The 27895-nt window shown below is 41.6% G+C and overlaps 1 protein-coding gene across 3 annotated transcripts in view; it reads left to right on the top strand.

Moving 5' to 3' along the window:
- The window catches only part of TLN2 (talin 2), a 261616-nt gene that overhangs the window by 147171 nt on the left and 86550 nt on the right, over positions 1 to 27895 (top strand). For all 3 annotated transcript variants that reach the window (XM_073652730.1, XM_073652729.1, XM_073652728.1), the window contains exons 3-19: positions 2350 to 2508; positions 3165 to 3262; positions 6927 to 7056; positions 7624 to 7776; positions 7989 to 8131; positions 8304 to 8431; positions 12823 to 12886; positions 13237 to 13341; positions 18592 to 18747; positions 19081 to 19182; positions 20109 to 20185; positions 20296 to 20479; positions 22532 to 22645; positions 24487 to 24595; positions 25745 to 25953; positions 27078 to 27176; positions 27264 to 27431. In XM_073652730.1, the coding sequence (XP_073508831.1) occupies positions 2373 to 2508; positions 3165 to 3262; positions 6927 to 7056; positions 7624 to 7776; positions 7989 to 8131; positions 8304 to 8431; positions 12823 to 12886; positions 13237 to 13341; positions 18592 to 18747; positions 19081 to 19182; positions 20109 to 20185; positions 20296 to 20479; positions 22532 to 22645; positions 24487 to 24595; positions 25745 to 25953; positions 27078 to 27176; positions 27264 to 27431 (2175 nt within the window). In that variant the 5' untranslated portion in view covers positions 2350 to 2372. The remainder of the gene's footprint in view (positions 1 to 2349; positions 2509 to 3164; positions 3263 to 6926; positions 7057 to 7623; positions 7777 to 7988; positions 8132 to 8303; positions 8432 to 12822; positions 12887 to 13236; positions 13342 to 18591; positions 18748 to 19080; positions 19183 to 20108; positions 20186 to 20295; positions 20480 to 22531; positions 22646 to 24486; positions 24596 to 25744; positions 25954 to 27077; positions 27177 to 27263; positions 27432 to 27895) is intronic.

The following is a 27895-nucleotide window of genomic DNA, read 5'->3' as shown; positions in this document are numbered from 1 at the left end:
GCTACTTGTTACTGTGCTTCAGATCCAGCATTATTCTGTTCCCCTGCTCCAATCCTGCATTTCTCCCATCGCCCTCCTCTTGTCCACTTTCTTTAGCAGCAGTTATCTTCTTCAGTTCTTATCTTTATCCCCTTATCTCTGCTTTTATTTGTCCCTTTCATTCCCCTGGCCCCACTGTTTCATGTTCTCTGATTTTATTATCTCTTAGTACTTCCTCGCTGTCTGATCTTCCTGCGCTCTATCTCCTTCTTTTCCCTCCCACCATTTTTCTGAAAGTGGCTCTGTTCTGTCCCTATCTCTGAGGCATGATCAGCTCTACCAGTAATGGAGACCACCGTGAGATATACAGTTACACATTGTGACTCTGCCTGCCACGTCCTACTGCAGTCGCTGGATGGTCACTGTACCTTACACTGGATTTCTTATGAATTTTAGTTGTTACATGTGGGGCCATGACACTGGTCCTCCATACATGATGTAACATATTGAAAAGTATCTTTTATATTAATAAAATGATTGTTGGATGATTGGCAACCTGTTTAGACAGGCTGATTATCTGGAAACGTTATTACGGTTTGACAATTGCCAAAGAGCTAGTGCAGCAGGAGGGTAGGGGGTGTGTATCAGGTTAGTAGAAGGTCAACTTTCTGGTCATATACTGCTCCCACCACTTTCCTGTCCTCCCCAACCAGTAAAATATGTAGGACCACATCTGTAAGGAGTTTGTATGTTCTCCCCATGTTTGCGTGGGTTTCCTCCGGTTTCTCCGGTTTCCTCCCACACTACAAAGACATATTGATAGGGAATCTAGATTGTGAGCCCCGATGGGGACATTGACGATAAGGTATGTAAAGCGCTGCGGAATATGTTAGCGCTATATAGAAATAAAGATTATTATATTATAAAATATACACAGTTCTTTCAAAACACTGCTCTCCTCCCAGTACATTTATTTATACATCCAGAAAGACCCCCCCTAGTATACTGTACACAGGAACATGGCCTAGTATGCGCATCTAGATATGACACCCCCCATCATAATATAAGATCTGTTCGGTCTTAACCCCTCCCTGGCTAGCTCTGGATGACCTAATATATGGGGCTTACAGCAGACGTGCCTCTGCTGGGAGATAAATGGATGGTTTTTGGTTTGTCTTTGTTAGACACTGCTGTGCCGCAGCACTTTTGAGTCTTGTCACCATTTGCTTTATTTGCAAATTTTCTTGCATTACCCATCATTGTGGTCGTCATCTGGAGCCCTGCAAAATGTGACTGTGTCCAAAAAATTTTAGCCAAATTTTTAGCTTAACTCCTTCATGACAGACCATCCCCCCCCATTTTTATTTCTCTCTTTAGCAGCCATAACTCTTGTATTTTTTTTTTAACTAGCCGAACTGCATGAGTTTTATTTTATGCACAATAATTTTTTTTTTATCATTTAGCAATGCGTTAGTTTTATTTTTTCTTAATATTGTACTGTTCATGTTGCACACCAAAACACTCAAATAAATTATGCGGGTTATTACAGTTGTGTCGATGCCTATTGCGTGTATTTTTAAAAAAAATTACATGCATGTAATAAAATGTAATTTCATGTGTTTTTGCTCTGGGGATTTTTTTTTTTTTTATAATCTTTTTTCCACTTTTTTATGTATATTTGTGTTTATATAACTTGTTCCCCAACAGATCATTGATGATGTCTGGGGAATATCTTTTTGATGGTTTTTTTTGTCCACTGTAACTGATTCATCCATAGGAGCCCCCAGTTACAGGGAAAAAAAACACTACAATGACAATTCACTGATAGAGCTGATCTGGATTTGCTAGAAGCCAGCAGCCACCTGGCCATCATGGGATTGCTAGGTCCCAGAGAAGCACTGACTATGCCAGTGTTTCTTCTCACTGCAGAGAGCTCACTGAGAGCAATGTAGCCGGTAAGAAACTGCTTCTGTCATCTTTACTGGGTTCCGGCTTTGTCATAGAGCCGGAGCCATAACCTGCTCTTGCTTAAATTGTCGGTGCTTCAACCCTGCGCTTTAATTTACAATAACACAGGGTTAAAGCACAGGACCAACAATGTAAATTTACAGGGCTTGTTTCTTGTGGGGTTAAAGTAAGATAACTAATAGGTGATATTAACCTAGACTATACAGCCTAAAGTTGCTGCAAATGTATTAAGTTTAGAACCACTGTGATTTGCTGCATCTTTATAAGTTTACATTGTCCAAAATATCAAGTTTTATTAAATCTGCCTCTAAATGTCACATTTGAATCAGGTTGAAATGGAAATCCCTGTTGCATTCGTATCTATCCATTATATTTCTTTTATTTCTTTTTCTCCGTGTGCAGGTTTTGTCCAGTTAGCAGTCACCATGGTCGCCCTGTCGCTAAAGATCTGCTTACGGCAGTGCAATGTTGTGAAGACCATGCAATTTGAGCCCTCCACTGCTGTCTACGATGCCTGCCGGATCATCCGGGAGAGGGTCCTAGAGGCTCAGACAGGCCAAGGTATTTACACCCCTTAGTTTTTTTACTTATTCTTTATTAATAATCTTTGAAATACAGGCAGCATGGTGGCTCAGTGGTTAGCACTGTAGCCTTGCACCGTTGGGGTCCTGGGTTCAAATCCCACCAAGAACAACATCTGCAAGGAGTTTGTATGTTTTCCCCGTGTTTTTGTGGGTTTCCTCTGGGTTCTCCCGTTTCCTCCCGCACTACAAAGACATACTGATAGGGAATCTAGATAGTGAGCCCCAATGGGGACAGTGCAGATAATGTCTGTAAATCGCTGTGGAATTAATGGCGTTATATAAATGAGTAAAATAAATAAATAAAAATAAATCCTGCATATTACGGTAGTATGCTCTGCTCTTACTATATACAAACTCTGGCTATACGGGTAACCACTTTATTTTGGACACTAGTTTACAAATTGTTCTCGCTAAATAAAATCTGCAGGACAGTGAGAAAGTCTTGTCATGTTAGCCAAGCACTTTGACCCTGTAAATTTATGACTTTTTCATATGGTTTCATTGTTGTAATGTGTCTGTTTTGAACACTGGAGGTTCTTGTTCAAGGAAACAGTGCTTTGTTGTGCTGCGTCCAACTGCTGGGCACATACCCCAGAGCCTCCGTATGACTTGACCTCTGCCCATTGCCCACAGCATTCGACTTTGGTCTCTTCTTATCTGATGAAGATCCCAGGAAAGGAATCTGGTTGGAGGCTGGCCGGACCCTGGATTATTACATGCTGAGGAATGGGGTATGGCATAAAAAACCTTGAGAGCTTGCCTGTGATTTCTGCCATGTGCATGTAACACGTTTGATTCCAGTACACGTGAAGATGAATTTAGAGAAAAACCTAGATAAGATGACGATTGCATACCCTGCAGTAGTCCATTTCTAACAATGGAACAGTATCACCAGCCTTCTGTTCACTAAAACTATCCAGCCATAAGGTCCATTTACACTGGATTTAACAGTTGATGACCTATCCATTGGATAGGAAATTAATATGAGATTGGTAAGGTTCTGACAAAGCACTCGCACCGATCAGCTGAAATTTACTCCGGCATAGGCCAGATATAAGCCACATAAGGGGCAGAACACAGCAGTCTTATATATTACTTTGTGGTCGCTTCCAAGTACTTTTACTTGAATGGCAGATAAACAGCAGTTCACTGTAGCGACCGCTCTGCAATATAAGAGGCTGCTGTGCTTTATTTGTCTCCATATACTATACCCTATTTTACGGACTATAAGACAACACCGGACCATAGGACTCACCTAGGTTTTAGAGGAGGAAAATAGGTGAAAAAAAAATTGAAGCAAAAAAAGGGGTCATGATGCTCTGTTAAGGGGGGGGGGGTCTGCTGCTGACACTGTTATAGGGGTAATGTCCCCCAATTCTGTACTAATATTCCTCATCCTGGTATATATGGCCCCCATGCCCATCCTGGTATGCATGGCACCCCTCATCCCCATCCTGGCATGAATTTCACCCCTCATCCTGGTAAGCATGGCACCCCTCATCCTGGTAAGCATGGCGCCCCTCATCCTGGTGAGCATGGCGCCCCTCATCCTGGTGAGCATGGCGCCCCTCATCCTGGTATGCATGGCGCCCCTGATCTTGGTATGCATGGCGCCCCTGATCTTGGTATGCATGGCGCCCCTGATCTTGGTATGCATGGCGCCCCTGATCCTGGTATGCATGGCGCCCCTGATCCTGGTATGCATGGCCCCCCTGATCCTGGTATGCATGGCACCCTTCATCCCTGATCCTGGTATGCATGGCACCCCTGATCCTGGTAGGCATGGCTCCCCTCATCCCCATCACGATGCACACAAAAAAAATAAACTATTCTACTCCCCTTCCTTCCCTCTGCTCCAGCACTGTGTCCTGTTCTGCTGCCAGCAGCTGATCTCACCATCTGAGCAGCGCATGACGTCACTGCCATGTGCCCTTACACGGTGAGATGAGCTGCCGGAATATTCACTGCTCCCCACACCGCGACTATAGGCATGTGGAGTGCTGAATATTCACTCTCCTTAATAGCGGGCTTACACTGTAGCCGCAGCTTACTGCAGTGGCTCGCTGGGCACGTGTGCCCGCTATTAAAGAGCATGAATATTCACTACTCCACATGGCCATGGAGAGCAGTGAATATTTATTTTCTTTAACAGCGGGAACAGTGTAGGCTGCAGCAGGCGGCTCCTGCCTTCTGTGCTCTGTTCCTCCGCCGCTTCCCCTCCCCCCACGCCCTCCTCACCATCCACAGCCGTGACCGTACATTTGGACTATAAGACACACCCCACACTTTCCTCCAAAATGTTGGAGAAAAAAAAAAAAGGGTCTTATAGTCTGAAAAACACAGTATATGTTTTTAACCCCTTTCTGATGTGGAGCGTAATAGTACGCCTCACATCAGATACCCCTGTTTGGAGGCTATTGAAGCAAGCAAAAAGTGTTAAAAAAAAAAAAAAAAAAAAAAAGTTTTAAAAAATATAAACGTTTAAATCACCCTCCTTTTGCTCCAAAATAAAACAGTAAAGAAAAACACATATTTGATATCGCCGCGTTCAAAATCGCCCAAAACATCAATATAAAAAAATAATTAATCCGATCGGTAAACGGCAAAACGAGAAAAGAAATCTAAATGCCATAATTACGTTTTTTTGGTCGCCACAGCATTGCAATAAAATGCAATAACGGGCGATCAAAACATCGTATCTACCCCAAAATGGTATCATTAAAAACATCGGCTTGGCGCACAAAAAATAAGCCCTCACCCGGCCCCAGATCATGAAAAATGGAGACACTACGGGTCTCGGAAAATGGCGCCTATATATATATATATATATATATATATATATATAGCAAACTTTGGAATTTTTTTTCACCACTTAAATAAAAAAGAACCTCTACATGTTTGGCATCTACAAACTCGTAATGACCTGGAGAATAAGAATGGCAGGTCAGTTTTAACATTCAGTGAACGTGGTAAAAAAAGAAACAAAAAAAAGATGCCTTGTTGAGAAATCTTCTTTTATCACTTTATATAAATGACCTCTTCCAGGCTCTGGGGAGGACGCTGCCTGGAATATAACTCTGCCTCCACACTCCATCTGGATACATCTCGCCTCCCATGAGCGTCACTCTGTCCCTGTGACTTCGGCCGCTTGAGCGTAAATCTGCATTTGCATTACTGTTCTCGTCTGTCCTCCACAGTCTTCTGCATTTCAGTGGACACAGGTATCAAGTGTCTTCTATGCAGATGCCGGTGCTACTGTTCTCCGACACTTGCGTCTAATCACGCTGAGAACACTCAATCGCAGAGCAGCTTATTGTAGAGACAGAGACCCTGATTCCAGAGATGTGTCACATGGTTGCTTGCTGTAGTTTTGATAAATGGATAGGATGTACGTCACTCTGTATAAAAACAATCCAATCCAAAAACAGTGACGTTTCGGTCGAAAGGACCTTCTTCAGACAAATTGCATATGGTACCCTGTGTGTAACAGCACTGTAGGGAATAGGGGTTCAATGCACATAGGATTTGCACCCTATAGCATTTGAGCGCAAATCCTATGAGCATTGAACCCCTTTTCCCTACAGCGCTATTACATACAGTGTACCATATGCAATCAGCCTGAAGAAGGTCCTTTCCACCAAAACATCACACTTTTTGGATTGCTTTGCTAATAAATCTGTCATCATTTTTCCTGTTTTATCAGCAGGAGATTAGCACTAGAGGACTAGTAAACCTTCTGCCATGTTGTTTTCCATATTCATAAGCTCTGTATAACCCCACCCCAACCACTGATTGGAAGCTTTCTGCCTATGCACAGTGTACACAAAAGCTGCAAATCCATGATGGGGTCGGGGTTATACAGAGCTCACTATTCAGAGAACTGCTAATCTGCAGCAGATAAAACTGTGATTTTATCGAAACTGCAGTAAACCTCCCTGTAAGTGACACATTGCTGGAATCAGTATCTCTGCCCCTACATCTCAGATGGGGTAGCAAAAACCTGATGGCAGAATCCCATTAAGCTCTAGTCACCGATCAAGGAGTCAAGCTAAAAACTAGCTAATGAGCATGAGTTGGAGATAATAAATGGCAGGTTAACATCACCTTTACATTCTGACTTACCATTTTTGAGGTCATGCCTGGATGGTCTTTTTAAGACCCCCATGAGTAAATATGACTATTAATCTATACTGGTGCATGCCTTGATAATGTAACAACTGCAGTCTGTTGTACTGGAATTCTTAACGAGATCAGTGTTTCACAATGCTCGGACAGTTTTTTTAGGCATTTATCATGTCATTATGGCCCAGGCTTGCTGTCATCTTGAGAAATTACTATCGCTGTCTTTATGACTTTCTGTGACTTTCTAACTCAGTTTATTGCTTTTTTCCTCAGGATGTCTTGGAGTATAAAAAGAAACAACGACCCCAGAAGATTCGAATGTTAGATGGAGCAGCAAAAATGATTATGGTTGATGACTCCAAGACTGTAGGAGAACTTCTGGTGACCATCTGTAGCAGAATAGGTGAGGCAATTAAAAAAGCAAAGGAGCAGTAATATGCAATATAAGATTTTTGGATTTGACAAATCCAGCCCTCCCAATGATCAGGCGCGCTCTGAATTTATTTTTACTTTTTATTTGTTGCTTTGCCGTAACACACTGGAATTGTAAAATATTTTCATAAATTAGCTCTTTATATAAGAAAAAATATATATTTAAGGCTTTGTTCACATGTGCCATTAGGAAGAAAGAAACTTCACCACATTGGGGAAAAATTGTGGGTAGACGTTCCTAAATATGCTGCTGTGGAAAGTTATGATATGTCCTTAAAGGGATATTCCAATCATAATGCACAGGTGATGCTATAAATGTCTTGATAGATACAGGTTACATCACTGAGATCAGAGCAGAGTTTACCCCACATCTAAGTGGAGAATGAATGAAAAGGTGGCCGCGCATGTACGCACCTCTTCATTCTCCAGAATAATGGGCTTCTGCAGTAAAGCACTAAAAAAAGGTATACTAGGATGGACCTAATGTTGGAAACGTAATGTTGTGGTCCTGATGCCTGGAATTTACTTTCTGTGGCAGGAATTACTAACTATGAGGAGTACTCTCTTATCCGGGAGACTGTGGAAGAAAAGAAAGAAGAGCCAACTGGAACTCTGAAGAAGGACAGAACTCTCCTGCGAGATGAGAAGAAAATGGAGAAACTGAAAGCTAAGCTTCACACGGAGGATGAGTGTGAGTGATCAACCTGAAAAGAACATCATTACACTTCATATTACATGTGCCCTCTTATGTTTTATTTCCACACTGTCATATGCAAGCCATGGCACACATGTATGAGCAGCCATAGTTTTCTCCGGTCTACTGCATTGTCCTCCTTGTTGTTTTTCCACCATTTCCATGATGACTGAATGAGATCTAACTGATTCCACTACATGATCTTTCAGTGAATTGGCTTGATCACAGCCGCACGTTTCGAGAGCAGGGAGTAGATGAGAATGAAACCTTACTTCTCCGCAGAAAGTTCTTCTATTCAGATCAGAATGTGGATTCCAGGGATCCTGTACAGCTCAACTTGCTGTATGTGCAGGTAATGTACCGAGGCAAGGTGGAGGACACCGATGACGTGGTCTGTTAATGTAATATTTATTGTAGATGGATCTGTCCACCATTTCCTGATTTTCTTGTTCTTCTCATATATGCCGCAGGTTGCTGTTAATTGTCCACTTAGCAGAGATTGATGATTTTATTTTATCTTCTAGGCTCGTGATGACATCTTGAATGGTTCTCACCCTGTATCATTTGACAAAGCCTGTGAGTTTGGGGGAATACAAACCCAGATTCAGTTTGGACCTCATGTGGAAGTTAAGCATAAACCTGGATTCTTGGAGTAAGTAAAACTAATGGGATTTTTACTATTAAGGTATATTCATTTGGTATCCTTTATGCCAAACTAATACCCCAAATTGTTATGTTTAACTTGGGCTTGTTTCTTGATGTAAGGAATTTGTTATATTTTATAGAGCTTGTCTTATGTTACATAATCTTGTGACTTAGGCTGGGGCCACATGTGCCACGTGACCCTGAAATCAAAGAAACTCATTGCAACTGGATTTAATGATTATATACGGAGTCGCACATGTTTCAAATATGTTGGCTTTTATGTCGCTGGTCGCAAGTCACACATAACACACTTTCCATAATCTTCAATGCAATTGACTGACATGCAACTTTTCTGCAACTTGGCTATTTTATTTACTGCAAAATCAGAAGTTAAAAGTGAAGTTAATTGTTGAAGCATCTTCAAAGCTGGATAAAATAGTCGAGCAACAGCAAATCATACACATGTTTTTGTCACCTGACGCCTTGCTGTGTAGCCCTAGCTTTATCCAGGTTTGCAGATCCTTCAACACTTTTAACTTCACCTGACTGTAGATAGATAGTAGGAGAGATATATAGAGCCCCCTCCCCCACCCCTGGGAACTTTTCCACCTTACAACCACAAATGTAAATGTATCATATTGGGATTTTATGTGACAAAGAAGCAAGTATTTGTGAATTGTAAAACCAGCTCCAGCTCAATGAGAATGGATGGACGCGTCTGTGAAGAGCAATTTTCAAGAATTGCCACAGATTTACAATGGAATTTAGGTCTGGACTTTGACTGGCCCATTCAAACGCATGAATATGCTTTGGTCTAAACCATTTCATTTTAGCTCTGGCAATATGAGTAGGGTTGTTATCCTGCTGGAAGTTGAACCTGCGCCCCACATCTCAAGTCGTTTGCAGTCTTTAACGGGTTTTCCTCCAGGATTTCCCTGTATTTAGCTCCATCCATCTTCCCATCAACTCTGAGCAGCTTCCCTGTCCCTGCTGAAGAAAATCATCCCCACAGAATGATGCTGCCACCACTATGTTTGACGGTGGGGGATGTTGTTTTCGGGTTGATGTACAGTGTTCGTTTTCCGCCACACATAGCGTTTTGCATTTAGCCCAAAAAGTTCTACTTTGGTCTCACCTCAACAGAGCACCTTCTTCGACATGCCAGCTGTGGCCCCTACATGTTTTTTGCAAATGGGACTTCTTATGGCTTGTGTTCAAAAATTGCTTTCTTGCTACTCTTCCATAAAGGCCAGATTTGTGGAGTATAGACTAATAGTTGTCCTGTGGACAGAGTCTCCCTCCTGAGTTGTGGATCTCTGTAGCTTCTCCACAGTGACCATGGGCCTCATGGCTGCTTCTCTAATTAGTGCTCTCCTTGCTTGGGATATCAGTTTGGCGGATGGCCATAAGTTAATAGGTTTGCAATTGTGCCATACTCCTTCCATTGTTGGATGATGGATTGAACAGTGCCCCGTGAGCTGTTCAGAGCATGTTTTTTTTTTTATAACATATCTTCTCCACAACTTTATCCCTGACCTGTCTGGTGCGTTTCTTGGTTTTCATGATGCTGTTTTATCTCAAATGGTCTCAAGCAAACATCTGAGGCATTCACAGAACAGCTGCTGTTATACTGAGAATAAATTACACACAGGTGGACTCAATATACTAACGTTTTTTTCGGACTATAAGACACACTTTTTTCCTCCAAAATTTTGGAGGAAAGTCAGGGGTTCGTCTTATAGTCCGAATGTACTACATTATACTGTTGCTGTGGGTGGTGGGGGTTGTGGTGGGAGCAGCAGCAGCGGATAAGCGAGGCACAGGAGGCAGGAGCCGCCTACTGCAGCCTACACTGTGCCCGCTGCTAAAGAAAATTAATATTCACTGCTCCCCACGCTCATGGGCTTGGGGAGTAGTGAATATTCATTCCTCTTAATAGCAGGCGCACATTGTCAGCAGTGGCCGCGGCTCCTGCTGACGCTCAGTGGTCACGTGTGCCCGCTATTAATGAGCATGAATATTCACTACTCCCCACTCCCATGGGCGTGTGGGGAGTAGTGAATATTCATGTTCTTTAATAGCGGGCACACGATATAGCCGAGCCGCGGCTACGGCAACACTGTGCACCCGCTATTAAAGAGAATGAAGTCACTACTCCCCACCCCCATAGTCCCGGCGTGGAGAGCAGTGAATCTTTTGGCAGCTCATCTCACCGTATGTGAGATCAGCTGCTGGCAGTACAACAGGACTTTGTGTTGAACCAGAGAGGAGGAAGGTGAGTAGACTTTTTTTTTTTTTTTGTGCAGCGTGATGGGGATGGAGGTGCGATGCATATCAGGATGAGGGATATGACGGTGCCATGCATACCCAGGATGAGGGGTGTTATGAATACCAGGATGAGGGGTGCCATGCATACCAGGATGAGGGATGAGGGGTGCCATGCATACCAGGATGGGGATGAGGGGCCACATATAACAGGAAGAGTGGGGACTTATATACCAGGATGGGAAATATTAACAGAATTGGTGGACATTACCCCTATAACAGTGTCAGCAGCAGACCCCCTCCCCCATAACAGTGCTTCATGACCACATTTTTTGCTTCGTTTTTTTTTCCTATTTTCCTCCTCTAAAACCTAGGTGCGTCTTATAGGCCGAAAAATACAGTAATTATGTGAATATTGTAAGGCAGCACTAGTCATCATAATGGGGGATACTCGCTGCATCGGGTCAATTAATGCACACCAGCAATGTCTTTCCGGTATTTCACAATGCTGCAGTTTATTGCACTTCATAAACCACAGTTCACACATATTATGTCCACGAGCCCAAGTGGCAGACCGGCCCACTTGGCCCAGGTTACAGCCTTCAGCAAGGTAATACTTTAGCAATGTCCATACAAGTGTCCATATAACAAAGTGTATTACCTTTGCCGGGTTTAGTTGCTGCTGCAGTCCTTTTAATCCGCCACCACTGTGGCTTTGCGGCTTCCCAGGTGGGGGTCTCTAGCCATCGTCCCTCGAAGGTTACGGGTATGTCTTCACTCACATCCAGCCTGCGCCTTTCAGAACTCTTCCGCAAGCCTCTGCCTTCCAAGGCCACTAGTATCCACTCACAGGATCCAGTCTCGGCCTTTCAGGCTGCCAGGCTTCACTCAGCCTCACTAGGCCTCACACGAACGGTGTCCCACACACATGGGGAACAGGCCTCATGCCTCTCTCACCGAACACACACTAGGCCACACTAGGCCTCTCACTAGCTCCCCCTGTTTCAAACTACCAGGGTTTATATATCCTGTAGCACACACACACACACATACACAGACAGGACCTTAGCTGATGTCACAGTCATGTGTTCAAACCTCCTGTGTGCAAAAGAACCTGTGTGATGTCACAGTCATGTGACCAGTCAGCTGAGGGGGAGGTGCCTGGTCGGCCAAAACATACCCTCGACCATACAGTAATGCCAAGCAAGGCGCTGCATTACAATATTTTTAAAGCATTTAGAAAATCATGTATAATTTGCTTTACACTTCACAAATACTTGCTTTTTAGTGTTTGAATATCAAATAAAATCAATTTAAGTTGGTGGATGTAGCAGGAAAAAATGTGGAAAAGTTAAAGGGGTATGAAGACATTTTAAAGGCACTGTAGATAGATATGAACATCTTAAAGAGGTATTCCAGCCAGAAGCATTTATCATCTCTCCACTGTATACAACACTAGTACCAGGCAGAGCTGCTGTGAAATGCACATTACACAATGAAATAAGCACAACACCTTCAATCAATCATCTGAACATAGGCATACTTGGGGTCGAACACCTACTGATCTGATATTGATGATCTATAATATCAACAATAATAGTCTTGGAAAATAACTTTAATTTGTTAATTTGTGAAAAAAAATTTTTTTTTTATCCTCCAGGCATTGCAAAGTTATTTTTGTAATGTACTTTGTTCTTATTGCGGTTCCTCCTCTCTCAAACACACTGTGCTGCATTGCAGTTTAAATGCTGTATTCATGCCCCTTTACAAGCTCCTTTCATCTGCAGCTCAGCAAGGTCTGTATATTATATTCAAGCAGAGTATGGGAATTTCTCTGTCTGAGTACTGGGGTTGGGAACAGAGATTCTTAGACAGGGAAATTCCAGTACACTGACTGAGTATAATGTTTAGTAGAGAAGGAAGTAAAATAAGATAATGGGGTATATTGAAAAAACAGAAAAAGAAAATCATCAACTTTTCAGTGCCTGGAGAATAATTAAATGAAAAATGTGTATTTACGATTTGAGACTATATGTATAATTTGCTTTTATGAACTTCTTTTTTATAGGTCAAAATATTACTGCTATCTTTTATTTTATTGTAAGCTGTTAGTAAATCCCATATTTGTTTCAGTTTGAAGGAGTTTCTCCCTAAGGAATATATCAAACAAAGAGGAGCAGAAAAAAAGCTATTTCAGGTACAGTTGTTTTTTTAGTGTTTTACAAGTAGGCATAGTTTAGCCTGTTACTCAGAAATACAAATTTCAGGGCGTTGATGACACTCTCCAGTCCAGATGTTTTTTTCTGCTCTTGTATCTTTTCATATTGTGTTATTGGGCAGTTACACGCTAGGTAGTCTGAACAGATTTCATGGTCCCTATTTTGGGTGATGCCCATTCCTGTAGCACTTTATATGAAACTGATGAATAACTTGTCTTTATAAATTTATATTAATACAATCTTTTACTATAGCAAAAAATAATATTCATAAATTCACAGTGTCTTTTTTTGTTTTAAAACTGCACAATTTGATTCTTTTGGCCACCAGGAACATAAAAACTGTGGGGAAATGACAGAAATTGAAGCAAAGGTGAAATATGTGAAGCTTGCTCGTTCTCTACGCACTTATGGAGTTTCTTTCTTTTTAGTCAAGGTAGGAGATATGTGGAGATGTATCATACTCTTTCATTGGCTTTGCCTGTACATAAAATAAACCAGAGCATCTATATTGGAGTACATCATTGGCATACACTAGAGGCTGAAAGTTTTATCCCTACTGTAGTAGAGAGTAGTCCAGTAGCCTTGTTAAAGGGGTTTTCTGAGATGTACTTTTTGCATTTTTTCGGCTTTCTTACTATAGAAATAATAAAATGAGTGTTATCCTACTCCCCATAGGTTCAGTGCTGCCTCTCCTCTGCTTTCTGGTATTCCTTATCCAGAAGTAGCCAGTCACTGAGCTCAGTGATCTCGTGCCGCCTACATCAGCATCACTGCTGAGACCATTTGTTGGCCTCAGAGGTCACGTGCTGCAGTCGTTGCCTTCCTACCACAACCTATTAAGAAGACAGGACGGCAACGAGAAGCAGCATCGGACCTTTGGTGGGTGAAGTTATTTTATAATAACTCCCCTCTCCAATCCGTCCTTAACGCAGCAGCAAGGATCATATTCCTCGCCGACCGCTACACTGATGCCTCTTCCCTGTGCCAGTCATTGCATTGGTTGCCTATCCAATATAGAGTTCAATTTAAACTTATCACACTTACCCACAAAGCGCTCCATGCTTCAGTACCCCCCTACATCTCCTCCCTTGTCTCAGTCTACCACCCTACACGTGCCCTCCATTCTGCCAATGACTTAAAACTAAAATCCTCCATAATCCGAACTTCCCACTCCCTTCTCCAAGATTTCTCGCGTGCTGCGCCAATTCTTTGGAATGCACTACCCAGGACAGTTCGATTAATTCCCAATACCCACAGTTTCAAGCGGACCCTAAAAACCCATTTCTTTAGAGTTGCGTATCGCCTCAAAACACTATCGGTCCGTCCCAGTTTTCACCCATATTAAAATCTTCTTCAATTTCAGGTTCATACCATCCATGTACTTAATAGCCTCGGTCAGGACTGTACACATACTTTCAGGCGACCAATCCATGTATTATTATTTATACTATTTAGTATACCAAGGCTGCATTATACAATATATGTACACTTGACCTTTTGTGTCTCCCCCATTTCCTCATAGACTGTAAGCTTGCGAGCAGGGCCCTCACTCCTTTTGATTTGAGAAATGCTTATTTTGTATTGTTTGTATAAGTCCCCCCTAAAATTGTAAAGTGCTGCGGAATATGTTGGCGCTATAAAAATAAAAATTATTATCATAATAATTTTTGTAGTGGACAAGCCAAAAGAATAAAAAAAATAGTGGATACGCCTTTTAAATATAAGTAGTGGCAAAGCTGGCCATAAAATATAGGACGTGGTTTGTGAAGGTTGGCGTTCTGGACAACAATGCCAAAACATAATGTGTTGATCCTTCGCGCTATTGAGACTAGCATTTATACAGTATTTGACCAAACCGATAATTTTTATGACTGGACAATCAACGATGATTAACTATTTCATTGTTGATTTATTTTATTCGTAATGGGCAGCTATGGCGCTTGGAAAAAAGATAAGTGCGATAATAATTGACGTTTAACATTAACACAGTAGTCCTCATTAGATCACTGCAGGTCTAGTTTCAGAAACCCTGGCAGTCACATTTTCATCATTGTATTAGGCCAGGTTCAGATGAGCCTATGAAAAGTCGTCCAATTTTTGGTGCATTTTTGATGTTGCACAATAACAAGTAGCATGAAAATCACACCTGAAACCAGAAAAAAAGGGAAGAAATTAACTCAATTTTTGTATTGTGTGTCTGTGTGTGCCACACTAAGCTTGGAGGACAGAAAGAGGAAAAGAGAACTGTCGGAGGACTTAACAAAATTGCTGAACAATATCAACAATCTCAAGGTTTCAAGTTCATCTCCAGAGATCTTGATGTTCCTTTGTCCACGGTTGGCACTGTAGCTAATCACCCTGGACGGCAGACAAAAATTGATGAAAGGTTGGTACGCAGGATAGTCCGAATGGTGGATAAGCAGCCCCAATCAAGTTCCAAAGAAATTCAAGCTGTCCTGCAGGCTCAGCGTACATCAATGTCAGCGCAAACTATCCGTCGACATGTGAATGAAATGAAACACTATGGCAGGAGACCCAGGAGAACCACACTGCTGACACATGGACATAAAAAAACTAGACTGCTTTTTTATGTCCCTTTTTTATGCTTTTGGGAAAGTGTCTTGTGGACAGATGAAACCAAGATAGAGCTTTTTAGTAAAGCACATCATTCTACTCTTTACCGAAAACAGAATGAGGCCTACAAAGAAAAGAACACAGTACCTACAGTCAAGTATGGTGGAGTGCCAAAAATGTTTTGGGGTTTTGTGAGTAATTAGTTATTTATTCAAAATGGTGTGCAACCAAATATTAAGTTGAGGGTGCAGCAATTTTTTCTGACTCATTTTTGGGGTTTTGTGTGAAATTATGTCCAATTTCCTCTTTTTTTTTTTGTTGTTCCAATACACACAAAGGAAATAAACATGTGTATAGCAAAACATGTGTAATTGCAACAATTTTCCGAGACACATACCGTACTTCATTTTCTGGAACAAATTCAAGGGTACCAACACTTTCTCCCATGGCTGTACATGTGGGGTTAATGGTAATACATAAAATTTGGAAAATATTAGTTATTTTTTTGGTAGGGGTATAATGCAGCCACTTTTTTACATTCATAGTAAAGATACAGATTCTGATCTGATTGCGAGATTACCGCCCCAAACTGACAGCATGATAATCATTAAGATACTTTTAGTATGGCTCCTAAAACTTGTGGACGCTAAAATATTCGCACATTATTCATGTGAAGGAAACCTTAGTCTGATTGTTAAGAAATTTGTGTTCACAAAGGAAGGTTTTGTTCAGTCTGATGGCATAATCATATTTTATGTACTCCCTTTCCAAGCTGTCTCCAGTTCTGCAATATTGTCCAGATTTCTGTATTGCCCCGCATTGTTTTACTCAGTAAATGTATTATATGGCGGAGTGAAAGAAATCTGATTTCATGGCACATTCTTTCTGCCTTTAATGCTTTTTTCCTCCTTACATCTTTCATCTCCTCTGGTGCTTTCTTACCTAATTATCATCCTTGTTAAAATTTGATTGTTAAACCTAGACACCCTCCCTGTGGTCAGATCGTTACACGTTTTCTGTCTGCGTTTTCTGCTGACCCCAGGATTTAGCAAATGTAGAAAGTACAAGCTTGACCTGACTCATGCACCAACCCCCACCCTTTAAGAAGTCAAGTCCTACATAAAAAGGATCTGTGTGCCCTCCTCGATCAGCTGTGTAGAGCTAAATAAAAATTATATCTTTAATGTGTTTAGATAGATAGATTAGATATATAGATAGATATATATAGAGAGGGATAGAGACAGTGTGTGTATAGATATGTGTCTGTATATGTGTGTATATATATATATATATGCAGTACAGACCAAAAGTTTGGACACACCTTCTCATTTAAATATTTTTTTGTATTTTCATGACTATGAAAATTGTACATTCACACTGAAGGCATCAAAACTATGAATTAACACATGTGGAATTATATACTTAGCAAAAAAGTGTGAAACAACTGAAAATATGTCTTATATTCTATGTTCTTCAAAGTAACCACCTTTTGCTTTGATCACTGCTTTGTACACTCTTGGCATTCTCTTGATGAGCTTCAAGAGGTAGTCACCAGAAATGGTCTTCCAACAATCTTGAAGGAGTTCCCAGAGATGCTTAGCACTTGTTGGCCCTTTTGCCTTCACTCTGCGGTCCAGCTCACCCCAAACCATCTCGATTGGGTTCAGGTCTGGTGACTGTGGAGGCCAGGTCATCTGGCGTAGCACCCCATCACTCTCCTTCTTGGTCAAATAGCCCTTACACAGCCTGGAGGTGTGTTTGGGGTCATTGTCCTGTTGAAAAATAAATGATGGTCCAACTAAACGCAAACCGGATGGAATAGCATGCCGCTGCAAGATGCTGTTGTAGCCATGCTGGTTCAGTATGCCTTCAATTTTGAATATATCCCCAACAGTGTCACCAGCAAAGCACCCCCACACCATCACACCTCCTCCTCTATGCTTCACGGTGGGAACCAGGCATGTAGAGTCCATCCGTTCACCTTTTCTGCATCGCACAAAGACACGGTGGTTGGAACCAAAGATCTCAAATTTGGACTCATCAGACCAAAGCACAGATTTCCACTGGTGTAATGTCCATTGCTTGTGTTCTTTAGCCCAAACAAGTCTCTTCTGCTTGTTGCCTGTCCTTAGCAGTGGTTTCCTAGCAGCTATTTTACCATGAAGGCCTGCTGCACAAAGTCTCCTCTTAACAGTTGTTGAAGAGATGTGTCTGCTGCTAGAACTCTGTGTGGCATTGACCTGGTCTCTAATCTGAGCTGCTGTTAACCTGCGATTTCTGAGGCTGGTGACTCGGATAAACTTATCCTCAGAAGCAGAGGTGACTCTTGGTCTTCCTTTCCTGGGGTGGTCCTCATGTGAGCCAGTTTCTTTGTAGCGTTTGATGGTTTTTGCAACTGCACTTGGGGACACTTTCAACGTTTGCCCAATTTTTCGGACTGACTGACCTTCATTTCTTAAAGTAATGATGGCCACTTGTTTTTCTTTACTTAGCGGCTTTTTTCTTGCCATAATACAAATTCTAACAGTCTATTCAGTAGGACTATCAGCTGTGTATCCACCTGACTTCTGCACAACACAACTGATGGTCCCAACCCCATTTATAAGGCAAGTAATCCCATTTATTAAACCTGACAGAGCACACCTGTAAAGTGAAAACCATTTCCGGTGACTACCTCTTGAAGCTCATCAAGAGAATGCCAAGAGTGTGCAAAGCAGTCATCAAAGCAAAAGGTGGCTACTTTGAAGAACCTAGAATATAAGACATATCTTCAGTTGTTTCACACTTTTTTGTTAAGTATATAATTCCACATGTGTTAATTCATAGTTTTGATGCCTTCAGTGTGAATGTACAATTTTCAAAGTCATGAAAGTAAAGAAAAAATCTTTAAATGAGAAAGTGTGTCCAAACTTTTGGTCTGTACTGTGTGTATGTATGTGTGTGTGTATATATATATATATATATATATATATATATATATATATATATATAATATTTATATTCTATATCTTATAATATATTATTATATAAAATCTAAAATGTGTGTGTTAAACTATAGTATTTCCTGACTAAATTTCTGTCTTTCATTTACGTTTATCTGTGTTTTCAGGAAAAGATGAAGGGCAAAAACAAACTTGTGCCACGTTTGCTTGGCATCACTAAGGATTCTGTGATGAGGGTAGATGAAAAAACAAAGGACGTAGTTCAGGAATGGCCGCTGACGACGGTGAAACGTTGGGCTGCTTCGCCTAAAAGCTTCACTCTGGTATATTCTTGTCTTTCATGTTTCCTTCCAGTTTGTGATGATTCGCAATTCATATTCTTTGCTTTGGAGACTTTTTTTTTTGGTCAGATATCAGTAAAATTGCAATTTCCCAGGGTGAGATATTCTGTTTTGTGTGTATCTGCTGCTGAGAACAGTCAGGAGCTGCTTTGCATTTTTTATCTCTTACTGACTTTGAGCTAAGTTATGCCATTTCTCTAGTCACACCCAAAGCTGCCTTTAAATGGTCGTGCTTTGATGCTTTATCGTGGTGTGCCATGAGAAATTGGGTTTTTTGTAACCGAAGTTAATTGCTCATACATTTATGCACTTTAGGACTTTGGAGAATACCAAGAGAGTTATTATTCTGTACAGACCACTGAAGGGGAGCAGATCTCTCAGCTAATCGCAGGATACATAGACATCATACTCAAGAAGGTACAAAGACCTTTCTAACGTTTATATGGTGTTTGTGTCTAAAAAATATGTATTGAAGCTCATTTTATGTCGTAGTTACCATTTAGAAGTACATTACATAATTCAGACATTACTCCTTTGCTGTCTTAATCATCTTGGATTTTCCTTAAAGGGAACCTGTCTACAGGCTTTTCCCATATAAAATTCAGCCACCACCATTAGGTCATTTTTTTACAGCATAGTGGAGTGCTGTAAACAAAATTTCCAATCTAGTCTGCAGATCCAAAAAAATAGCTTTTGTTATACTTTACGGACGGGGTGGTCCAATCTGATGGGCAGCTCTGGTCTTTATCTGGCGCCTCCTCTCTTCTTTGGATTGCCGTCCCCTTCCCTGCTTCTTGTGGATGATATGTTGTACATCATCCTCGCAGTGTCTTCCATCGCGCTTCTGCGCAGACATACTTTTATCTGCCCTGATGAGGGCAGAGCAACGTACTGTACTGTGCATGCGCTGAGCGATACCAAAGAGCGCCGATGAGCCAGAAGTAAAGCCGGTGCATGCGCACTACAGTGCTTAGCTCTAATCATCAGGGCAGGTAGAAGTACGCCTGCGCAGGAACGCGATGGAGAACACTGCAAGGATGATGTAGGATGCATCATCCACATGAAGCAGGGAAGGACGACGGCAATCCTAAGAAGAGATGAGGCGCTGGATCAAGACCAGAGACGCCCATCAGAAGGACCACCTTGTCTGTAAAGTATAATAAAAGCTATTTTTTAGGATCTGGAGACTGGATTAGAGACTTTTTTTACAGCATTCCATGTTGACTGAATTTTATATAGTAAAAACCTGGTGCCAGGTTCCCTTTAAGAATATTTTTTTGATTCAAAAATTAAAAAAATTTTGTTACTTGTCTGAATATATTGATAATATTCAATTGCTCTAGAAACAAAGTAAAGACCGTTTTGGATTAGAGGGAGATGAAGAATCAACAATGTTAGAAGAATCAATATCCCCAAAGAAGTGAGTTTATGACTACTATATTTTGTGTATATTAAGTGCACCATAAAAAATGAAAAACCACACCGCTAAATTAAACCTGCAGGAACAAAATCGCTCCTCTCTCTCTTCAGATCCACTATTCTTCAGCAGCAGCAAGTCACTCGGCCAGGCAAGCCCGAACATGGCACCGTCGCTCTCCCTGCTATCATACGCTCAGGGTCAAGTGGACCAGAGACATTTAACATCGGCACCATGCCATCCGCTCAACAGCAGCTCACCACGGGCCAAATGCACAGAGGTCACATGCCTCCACTAGTAAGTGAACGGGAGCTGAAGTGGCTTTCTTTGGTAAATGTGGTATTTTCTATATGACTTATTTAGCTAAGTCTATATTTGTGCTACCTTTCTGTTACTTACTGTTCCATGAATATTTTAGTTTGACTGAGAAAAGTACCCCAATCATAATCATAGACCGATCACAGGCAAGTCACACATTGCCATCATAGCTCACAATGCAAGCTATGTTGTGTGTAAACTGCGACCAAAAATCCTGTAGGGGTGGACTTTTTTTTTTTTTTTACAACTGTTGTGGGTGACAAGCGTTAGATGTCATGTAGCAATGCAACATTGTGATATTCACATTGCATTACACATGTCGCTGTGTAACCTTCGGCTGATTTCAGACATCTGAACAGCACATGGATTCAACATGGTGTTTGGGAAACATCTCGGACGGACTCCCTCATTGCAATGTGTGAGGTTGGTGCATGAATAAGACCAAACTCTGACATGTCTCCATGGCAATTGGACCTGTGAATGAGGCCTTAACCACAAGTAACAAAATGGAGGACGCAAGGTCATTTTCCACTCATTGAGACAGATGAATTAAAGGGGTGTTTCTCTTTCAGGAAAGTGGACCCCAAACACTGTGAAATATCTAAAATAATAAATATAGCGGGTCCAGCGCTTGCTCCTCTGGTCTTAGTGTATTGGCAGCAGCGGTGAAGTCACATCTACAGCTTGCGTCACCGCTGTAGCTAATCAGATAGACTAGTCCAGCCGCCGGGCTCAGTGATTAGCCACAGCGGTGATGCACACTGTCGTCGTGACTTCTCCGCTGCAGTCAAAACACTGAGATCGGAGCAGCGGCAATTAGCCAGCTCTCGACCCAGGGAGGGCGAGTATCTGCTTTGTTTATTATGAGAGGTATTCTATAGTGTTTGGGGTCCACTTTCCTGAAAGTGGACAATCCCTTTAAGATTATAATAGGAGCAGTCAAGTATTTTGAGGTTTTTGAAGTATCATATAGATGTTGTACATAGCAAATATGATTTTTGGAACTGGTTCAGTTTTCTATACAATTATGCCTTAAAATGAGTTGCATTAGTACATCACTCGCATTACGCTCACTGTATTTATTTGGAATCCCCTTTGTCCAAATTCGATAAAATAATTTTTCTTTTGTGCACAGAACGTTTCTCTGTTACAAAGCGCAGTGTCTCACTTAGACGTAATCTCATGCTTGATGAAGCTGATCACTCATTTAATGACGCCAAATCATGCAAAAGTAAACACGTCCTCAGTCTTATCGGCTAATTAGTCTCAGGATCGCCACTAGTACGCAGCATAAACCAAACTCGGCTGAGGGAATTGAACTGGAATCAATTTCGAGAAGCTCCATGGGCGGTGTGAAGGCGTTTTTAGTAGAAGTATGGCTGCAAAAAAAAAATACAAATAATACAAGCTGACCTAACATTGGCACCTGGATGTAATAATTAGATTCTTTATTACTATGCCATTTCTTCTTGGGTTCATCCCAAGTTTTCAGTCCTTTTATGGATTCAGGTTTACATGCTGTCATTCCAGATCTGCCTCTCTGTCCGGGGGGAAGAGAAGCCCTAGTGGCACAATGCCGCCCTCTCACGTGCTCCTTTTTACACTTGTGCCCATTTTATTTGTAGCAGAAAGCATTCAATCGTTTTGTCTCGGTCTTTGCCTTATTAGATGCCTTGTTCTGCTCATCCTTTCAATTAATCACATCCCGAACTGTCCGGCCATATGTCACTGCTAATTAGCGGAATTGTCTCCTAACCTACTTTCTGTTCGTTTTCGAGGCTGCTGGAAAATATTTTCAGTGTTCTGTAAGGATGTGTGCACTGCTGGCAGAAAAAGCCTTCTCTTCAATTTGCATCTGTTCAATGGCTGCATCTGCGGTTGCATCTATGAATGGATGGAGCTTTGCAGGCAGTCTTTAGGTGTTGTCTTATATGGAAATGTGTAGATATTCAGCAAATCTATTCTGTTAGGAATGAATTTGCCGTGGTTGGTATGTGCATCACATTCATGTTTTTTTCCCCTTCTCTTTAGACATCCGCTCAGCAAGCTCTGATGGGGACCATTAACACCAGCATGCATGCAGTTCAACAGGCACAGGACGATTTGAGCCAAGTGGACAATCTACCACCTCTGGGACACGATATGGTAAGAAACTCATAATATGATCTCTATGTTTGCATTATTATTTTATTAGGACAGCTGTCCACCTATCAGTATAATTCTGCCACATACGCTTCTGGATATATTTGACACATAGCAATTTAGTTAAGTGCGGTGCAACTTCGGTTTAGTATAAAGCAGTTTAGCGTTGCTGCAAGAAAGTGGTTTTATAAAACATTTATAGTCCTCAGTAGTCTGCGGGTTTCATCTTCAAAACCATGTTCTGCGTTTAAAGAGATCGGAGTATGTCTCTGAGCTAGAGAAACCTGAATATCAGTTCAAAGCTACAGCAATAAACATTTATCCCAGGGTGGCTGAAATGAATTAAAGATGGCACATGCTTGGAAGCAAGTCTGACAACTGAAAAAATGATTATGATGGAAATGTTCATCAGCTCCTAGATTCTGAGTGTCACATTATTGTGCTGTTTCCTGCTGCAGCCTTTAGCCACGTAGCCACATTTTCCTATAGCTGCAGTAATACTGCTTACTGCTGATGCAGCCAACGTGAGACCGATGCCTGCAATGAAAGTAAAGGCGTGACCCTCCCCCACCTGATATTTACATTATAACTAAAAAAAAAAAACCGTCGATCTTGGAGTTTTGCTTTATTTTTATAGAAGTTATAGGAGTTTTCATTCTACTCAACACACAGAGAGAATGTGAACCACATGGACAAAATCCCCTTTCAACAGTCTTTACTCCCTTTCGGTGCTATTCCAGTGTTGACTGCACTAGCTCTCCCGGGGCTCGCATGATTTATGTCACGCAAGCCCTGTAGCCAATCAGCGGAACTTTACTCTCACTTCCTATGGACGAAACTGACACCCAGAAGAAGTGAGAGCTGCTTCCGTTCTCTGACTGCCTCTGGATTTTTGGTACATTTGAATGAAGTGAAACTGAAGTAGCCGCTGTTTGGCTGCGGGGCTTGCATGACGTCGCATCCGGTGAGCCAGAGCCGCCATCGCTGAAATGGCGTCAGAGGTGATTATAGGCTGTTTTTATGTTATAAGGGTTAATATAGCAATTGAGAAGGGATCGTCTGAGTAGTGGGCAACCCCTCTAAGTGAATCTCTTGGGCCTTTACACTTGTAGCATTGGATGGGCCATGAATATTTGACAAAATGAAGAAATTAAATTTTTCCTCAGCTCTCAAGGTATATACGATGTAAATGACTTGAATGAGACTTTGCGGCAGTACCTGACACAGCTGCTTGTAGGGTTGAGGCGCTGTCCCTGTGCTATCAATGGAAGTGATACAGAGCTTGCTGGGCTGCTTCTGCTCCATCATCAAATTCACTTCATCCATTCTGATATTGATCTCTCATCGTTATTTTTAAAGAGGACCTCTCACAGATTTTTTTAATGTAAGCCGAGTACCTCCTTCACTTACCACTGCTCTACTACTTTTGCAACAGTTTTTCCTTTTCTTCTTTGCCTTTCCCTTCCAAAGTTATGCCCCCAGGTAATTAAGGTGCAAATTTTTCATTCAACCAACCAGGCGTGTACCAAAGAACTTCTTCGCGGGTGCAGATGTGTGTTGGTTGACCAGCATCAGAGGAGAAAAAGCAAAGAGAAGTTTTGTGGTATACGCCCAGTTGGCTGAATGTAAAGTTGCACCGTTTTTATTGAGGGGCATAACTTTGTTATCGAGGGGCCCAGAAAAAAAAACAGTGAAAGATCCTCTTTTAAGTCCCAGAAAACGACTGAAACTGTAATTGTTACAGTGAGATCAGATATAATGAAATAATAAATATTCACTTTTTTCTGCATTGACCACTGATTTTAATGATGCGGATTTATTATCTTTGCCACATTGTCTTCTAGGCCTCCCGAGTCTGGATTCAAAACAAAGTAGACGAGTCAAAACATGAGATCCACTCCCAAGTGGATGCGATCACCGCAGGAACGGCATCGGTAGTGAACCTGACCGCAGGTATTGACTATGTGACTGTTAGAAGTATTTCTTTTCTAATGGATAGATTCTGACCTGGTATTTTATCTCCCTCTGTGTGAGAACTGATAGCACGACAGAGAGGATTACTGAACACATTCAGGGTGACAACCAGTCCAACACTCAGGAGGAGAGCGTCGGGAGCTTGATTAGAGCCTACACCTCTGCTGTGTATATACTAAACGAATGCATTGTACTTTGGGGACTCTCTGCTCCATATACAGCGTGTACTAGTGTAGACTGACATGTCATTTTCTTCTCCCCTTGGTGGCCATGGAGCAATATTAGGTGACAAAGTGCACACTTAAAAAAATTGGCCCAACTTTGATAATATTCAGTACCAACCACGGGGCTCCTTTTTTACCAGTCAGTTCCAATAGACTTGCATGATGTTCTCCAACACGTAGTGCCCAGCAGCTCTGATCCTTTATCCTTTTAAGATATGGGGCCATTTAAGTCTTGAGCACACAGAGGACATGGCCATCTTCTCCTGCCCGTCTGGTGTCTTTTTTTGTATAGTAATTTACACCTTCATGACCTGTGGGTTCAACTTGTCTGCCTAGAATGCTTCACCATTGAAGAAGATACTCACTGGGATGCTGGGTGCAATTCTGTAAACTTCAGGGAAAATATATATATGCTTAAGCAACCATGACATTTAGATGTAACGTTTTTAACCACTGAGCTAAAAAACACATATGAAACCCCATCTGATAATGGTGCAATTTTCCAGTTTTGTGGTATGATGTTCACCCAGGTGTCTTGTACATTTGATACTGAGCTGACATCATGACAAATCGCAGTAAAGCATGTACATTTTTTCATGCAGTTTTTGACATTATGGTTGAAAAGCATCTCCTGTAAATGCACTGGAGGAGACCTCTCCCGTCTAATGGTGAAGAACCCCTTGCAGCTAATTTCTCCCCTTTTCTCTAAGACTCTGTACATTTCACTTTAGTTAGTGTTGTCTATAGAGTCCTATTGTAAACCAACAGTGGGATAAGTTGAATGTGTTAACTTTTTTTTTTCAGATGTCTTTAATCGGTGGGGTACAACTTGATGCGAACAGGGCCTAAGTTATTATCCGTGTTCTTCAATGTTTATGGAGATCATTCTTTCTTTTCCTTCTAGGTGATCCTTCAGAGACGGACTACACCGCTGTGGGATGTGCCATTACCACTATTTCTTCCAATCTGACGGAGATGTCCAAGGGTGTAAAACTGTTGGCCGCTCTGATGGAGGACGAGGTTGGAAGTGGAGAGAAATTATTAGGAGCAGCGAGGACATTGGCAGGGGCTGTCTCTGATCTCCTTACAGCAGTACAACCATCTTCTGGAGAGGTAGACCCTCAGAATTTACCCAACAATAAATTTCCTAAACCATGTCTTTCAGTCTGGGGGAGAAAAGTAACTATTGTAAAACTGTATAGATAGGGTGTCCAGCATTAGGACAAAACTGGTTTACGATAGCTTTACCAAGAACCTTTGCACTTGCTCATGTGTTGGGTTTGGTATGACAGTTCAGCCTTATTCTCCTACCAAGCATGGCCAAAGGCCAAGTATGGCGCTGTTTATAGAAAAAAAAAAAGTGAACCCATTTTTTTTCTAATCCTGGACAACCCCTTTAAGTCAGACAGCTTTACAAACATTTTACCTTGCCGTATAGCTTGATTTTGTTAGACTGTAGTCTGCTTGGAGCAAGCAATCATTTTATAATGGAAATCAAGGGGTGTTCAGAAAATCACAACTAAACACCTACCGACAGGCTAGATGATGTGATTTGGAGGGGGCAGTGTTGGGATACACTCATCATTTTGCTCAAAATCTAATTGAGTTTGCTAAATTTGGGAAAACCCCATAAAAGGGTTCTCTAGTGAAAACAAGTTCTCATTTATCCACAGAATAGGTAGTAACTTACTTGATTGGTGGGGGAAGGGTCTGATCGCTGGGATCTGCAGAATGACAGAATGGGGAACTTTTATCCCCATTAGATTAGAATGGTAGATCAGATTCCCGACCACTGCTTCATTTATTTTCTGGAGGCTGCCAGCAAATGCCGGGAGCAGCGCTTGGCCGCCCCATAGGGAATGAATGGAATGGCCGTCAGGCATGCACACTGCTGCTCTATAATTACGGGGATAAAATTGTCCCATTCTGCTGATTTGTGTGGGTCCACATGTTCAGAACCCCACTAATCAACAAGTCATTACCTATCATGTGTTTCACCAAACGACCTTAATTAAAGTACATTTAATTAAACTGTTAATTAATGTAGTTAACAAATATTAAGCCATGAATGTCCAAATAGTTTGCTTTGACAAATAGTGTCTGACAAATGATGTGATCGGTACTAATGTTTCTGATAACATCCAAGTAAATGGAGCAATGGAAATGCCCAATATTTTCCACGAGACAATGTTGTCAATATGTATATTAAGTATTAATGTTTGCTTTTCCTTCCATAGCCCCGTCAGACCGTTCTCACCGCTGCCGGCAGTATTGGGCAGGCAAGTGGAGACCTGCTACGACAAATTGGAGAGAGTGAAGCCGATGAGCGGTTCCAGGTAATTGTGAAGCATTGAGATTGATGATGTGTTTCTGCCTATAATCGCTTCCTATTTCCACCTCTTCTCCTGTGTTCTGTATTCTAGGATGTGCTAATGAGTTTGGCAAAAGCTGTAGCCAACGCAGCTGCCATGTTGGTCCTGAAGGCCAAGAACGTGGCCCAAGTAACTGAAGACACCGTGCTACAGAACAGGGTTATAGCTGCTGCTACTCAATGTGCGCTTTCTACCTCCCAGTTAGTGGCATGTGCCAAGGTGAGCGGCCAATGTACATCTTCCAATATTAGAGTGAAGCTTTGTATATCTTTGTATGGGAAAAATTAGGAGAGAAACAAAAGCCAATAAGTTGGGTCTCTGAGACTGATGGCAGAAGCAGAAGCATCATTTTTCTACAGGACCTAAAACACAACTGACTATTTCTAGCTTCTATAAAAAAAATAAAAAATTTCTATAGTAATTTTTTTTTTTTACCTTTTATCTGATTCTTGGTGGTCAACATCTGTTTACATTGGTGTTTTTTTCATTTTCACCTGGCCTTCTGAATTATTTTAGAACAAGAACAGTGCCATCTGCAATGTTATGATGGCCTTCAGAATCCCACAACCCCAACAGAAAGCTCACCGACCCTATTATAAATGGAAGTCATATAGCATCGCTGTCACGCTCCTGCTGTGGCTTAAAGACATGGCCCTAATCTGAATAGAACGTCAATTCAGCAG

This window comes from Phyllobates terribilis, unplaced genomic scaffold, assembly GCF_046119375.1.
Source record: "Phyllobates terribilis strain yellow unplaced genomic scaffold, ASM4611937v1 Scaffold_11__3_contigs__length_659146591, whole genome shotgun sequence".
NCBI classification, from domain to species: Eukaryota; Metazoa; Chordata; class Amphibia; order Anura; family Dendrobatidae; genus Phyllobates; species Phyllobates terribilis.
This window is presented reverse-complemented; position numbering and strand designations above follow the sequence as displayed.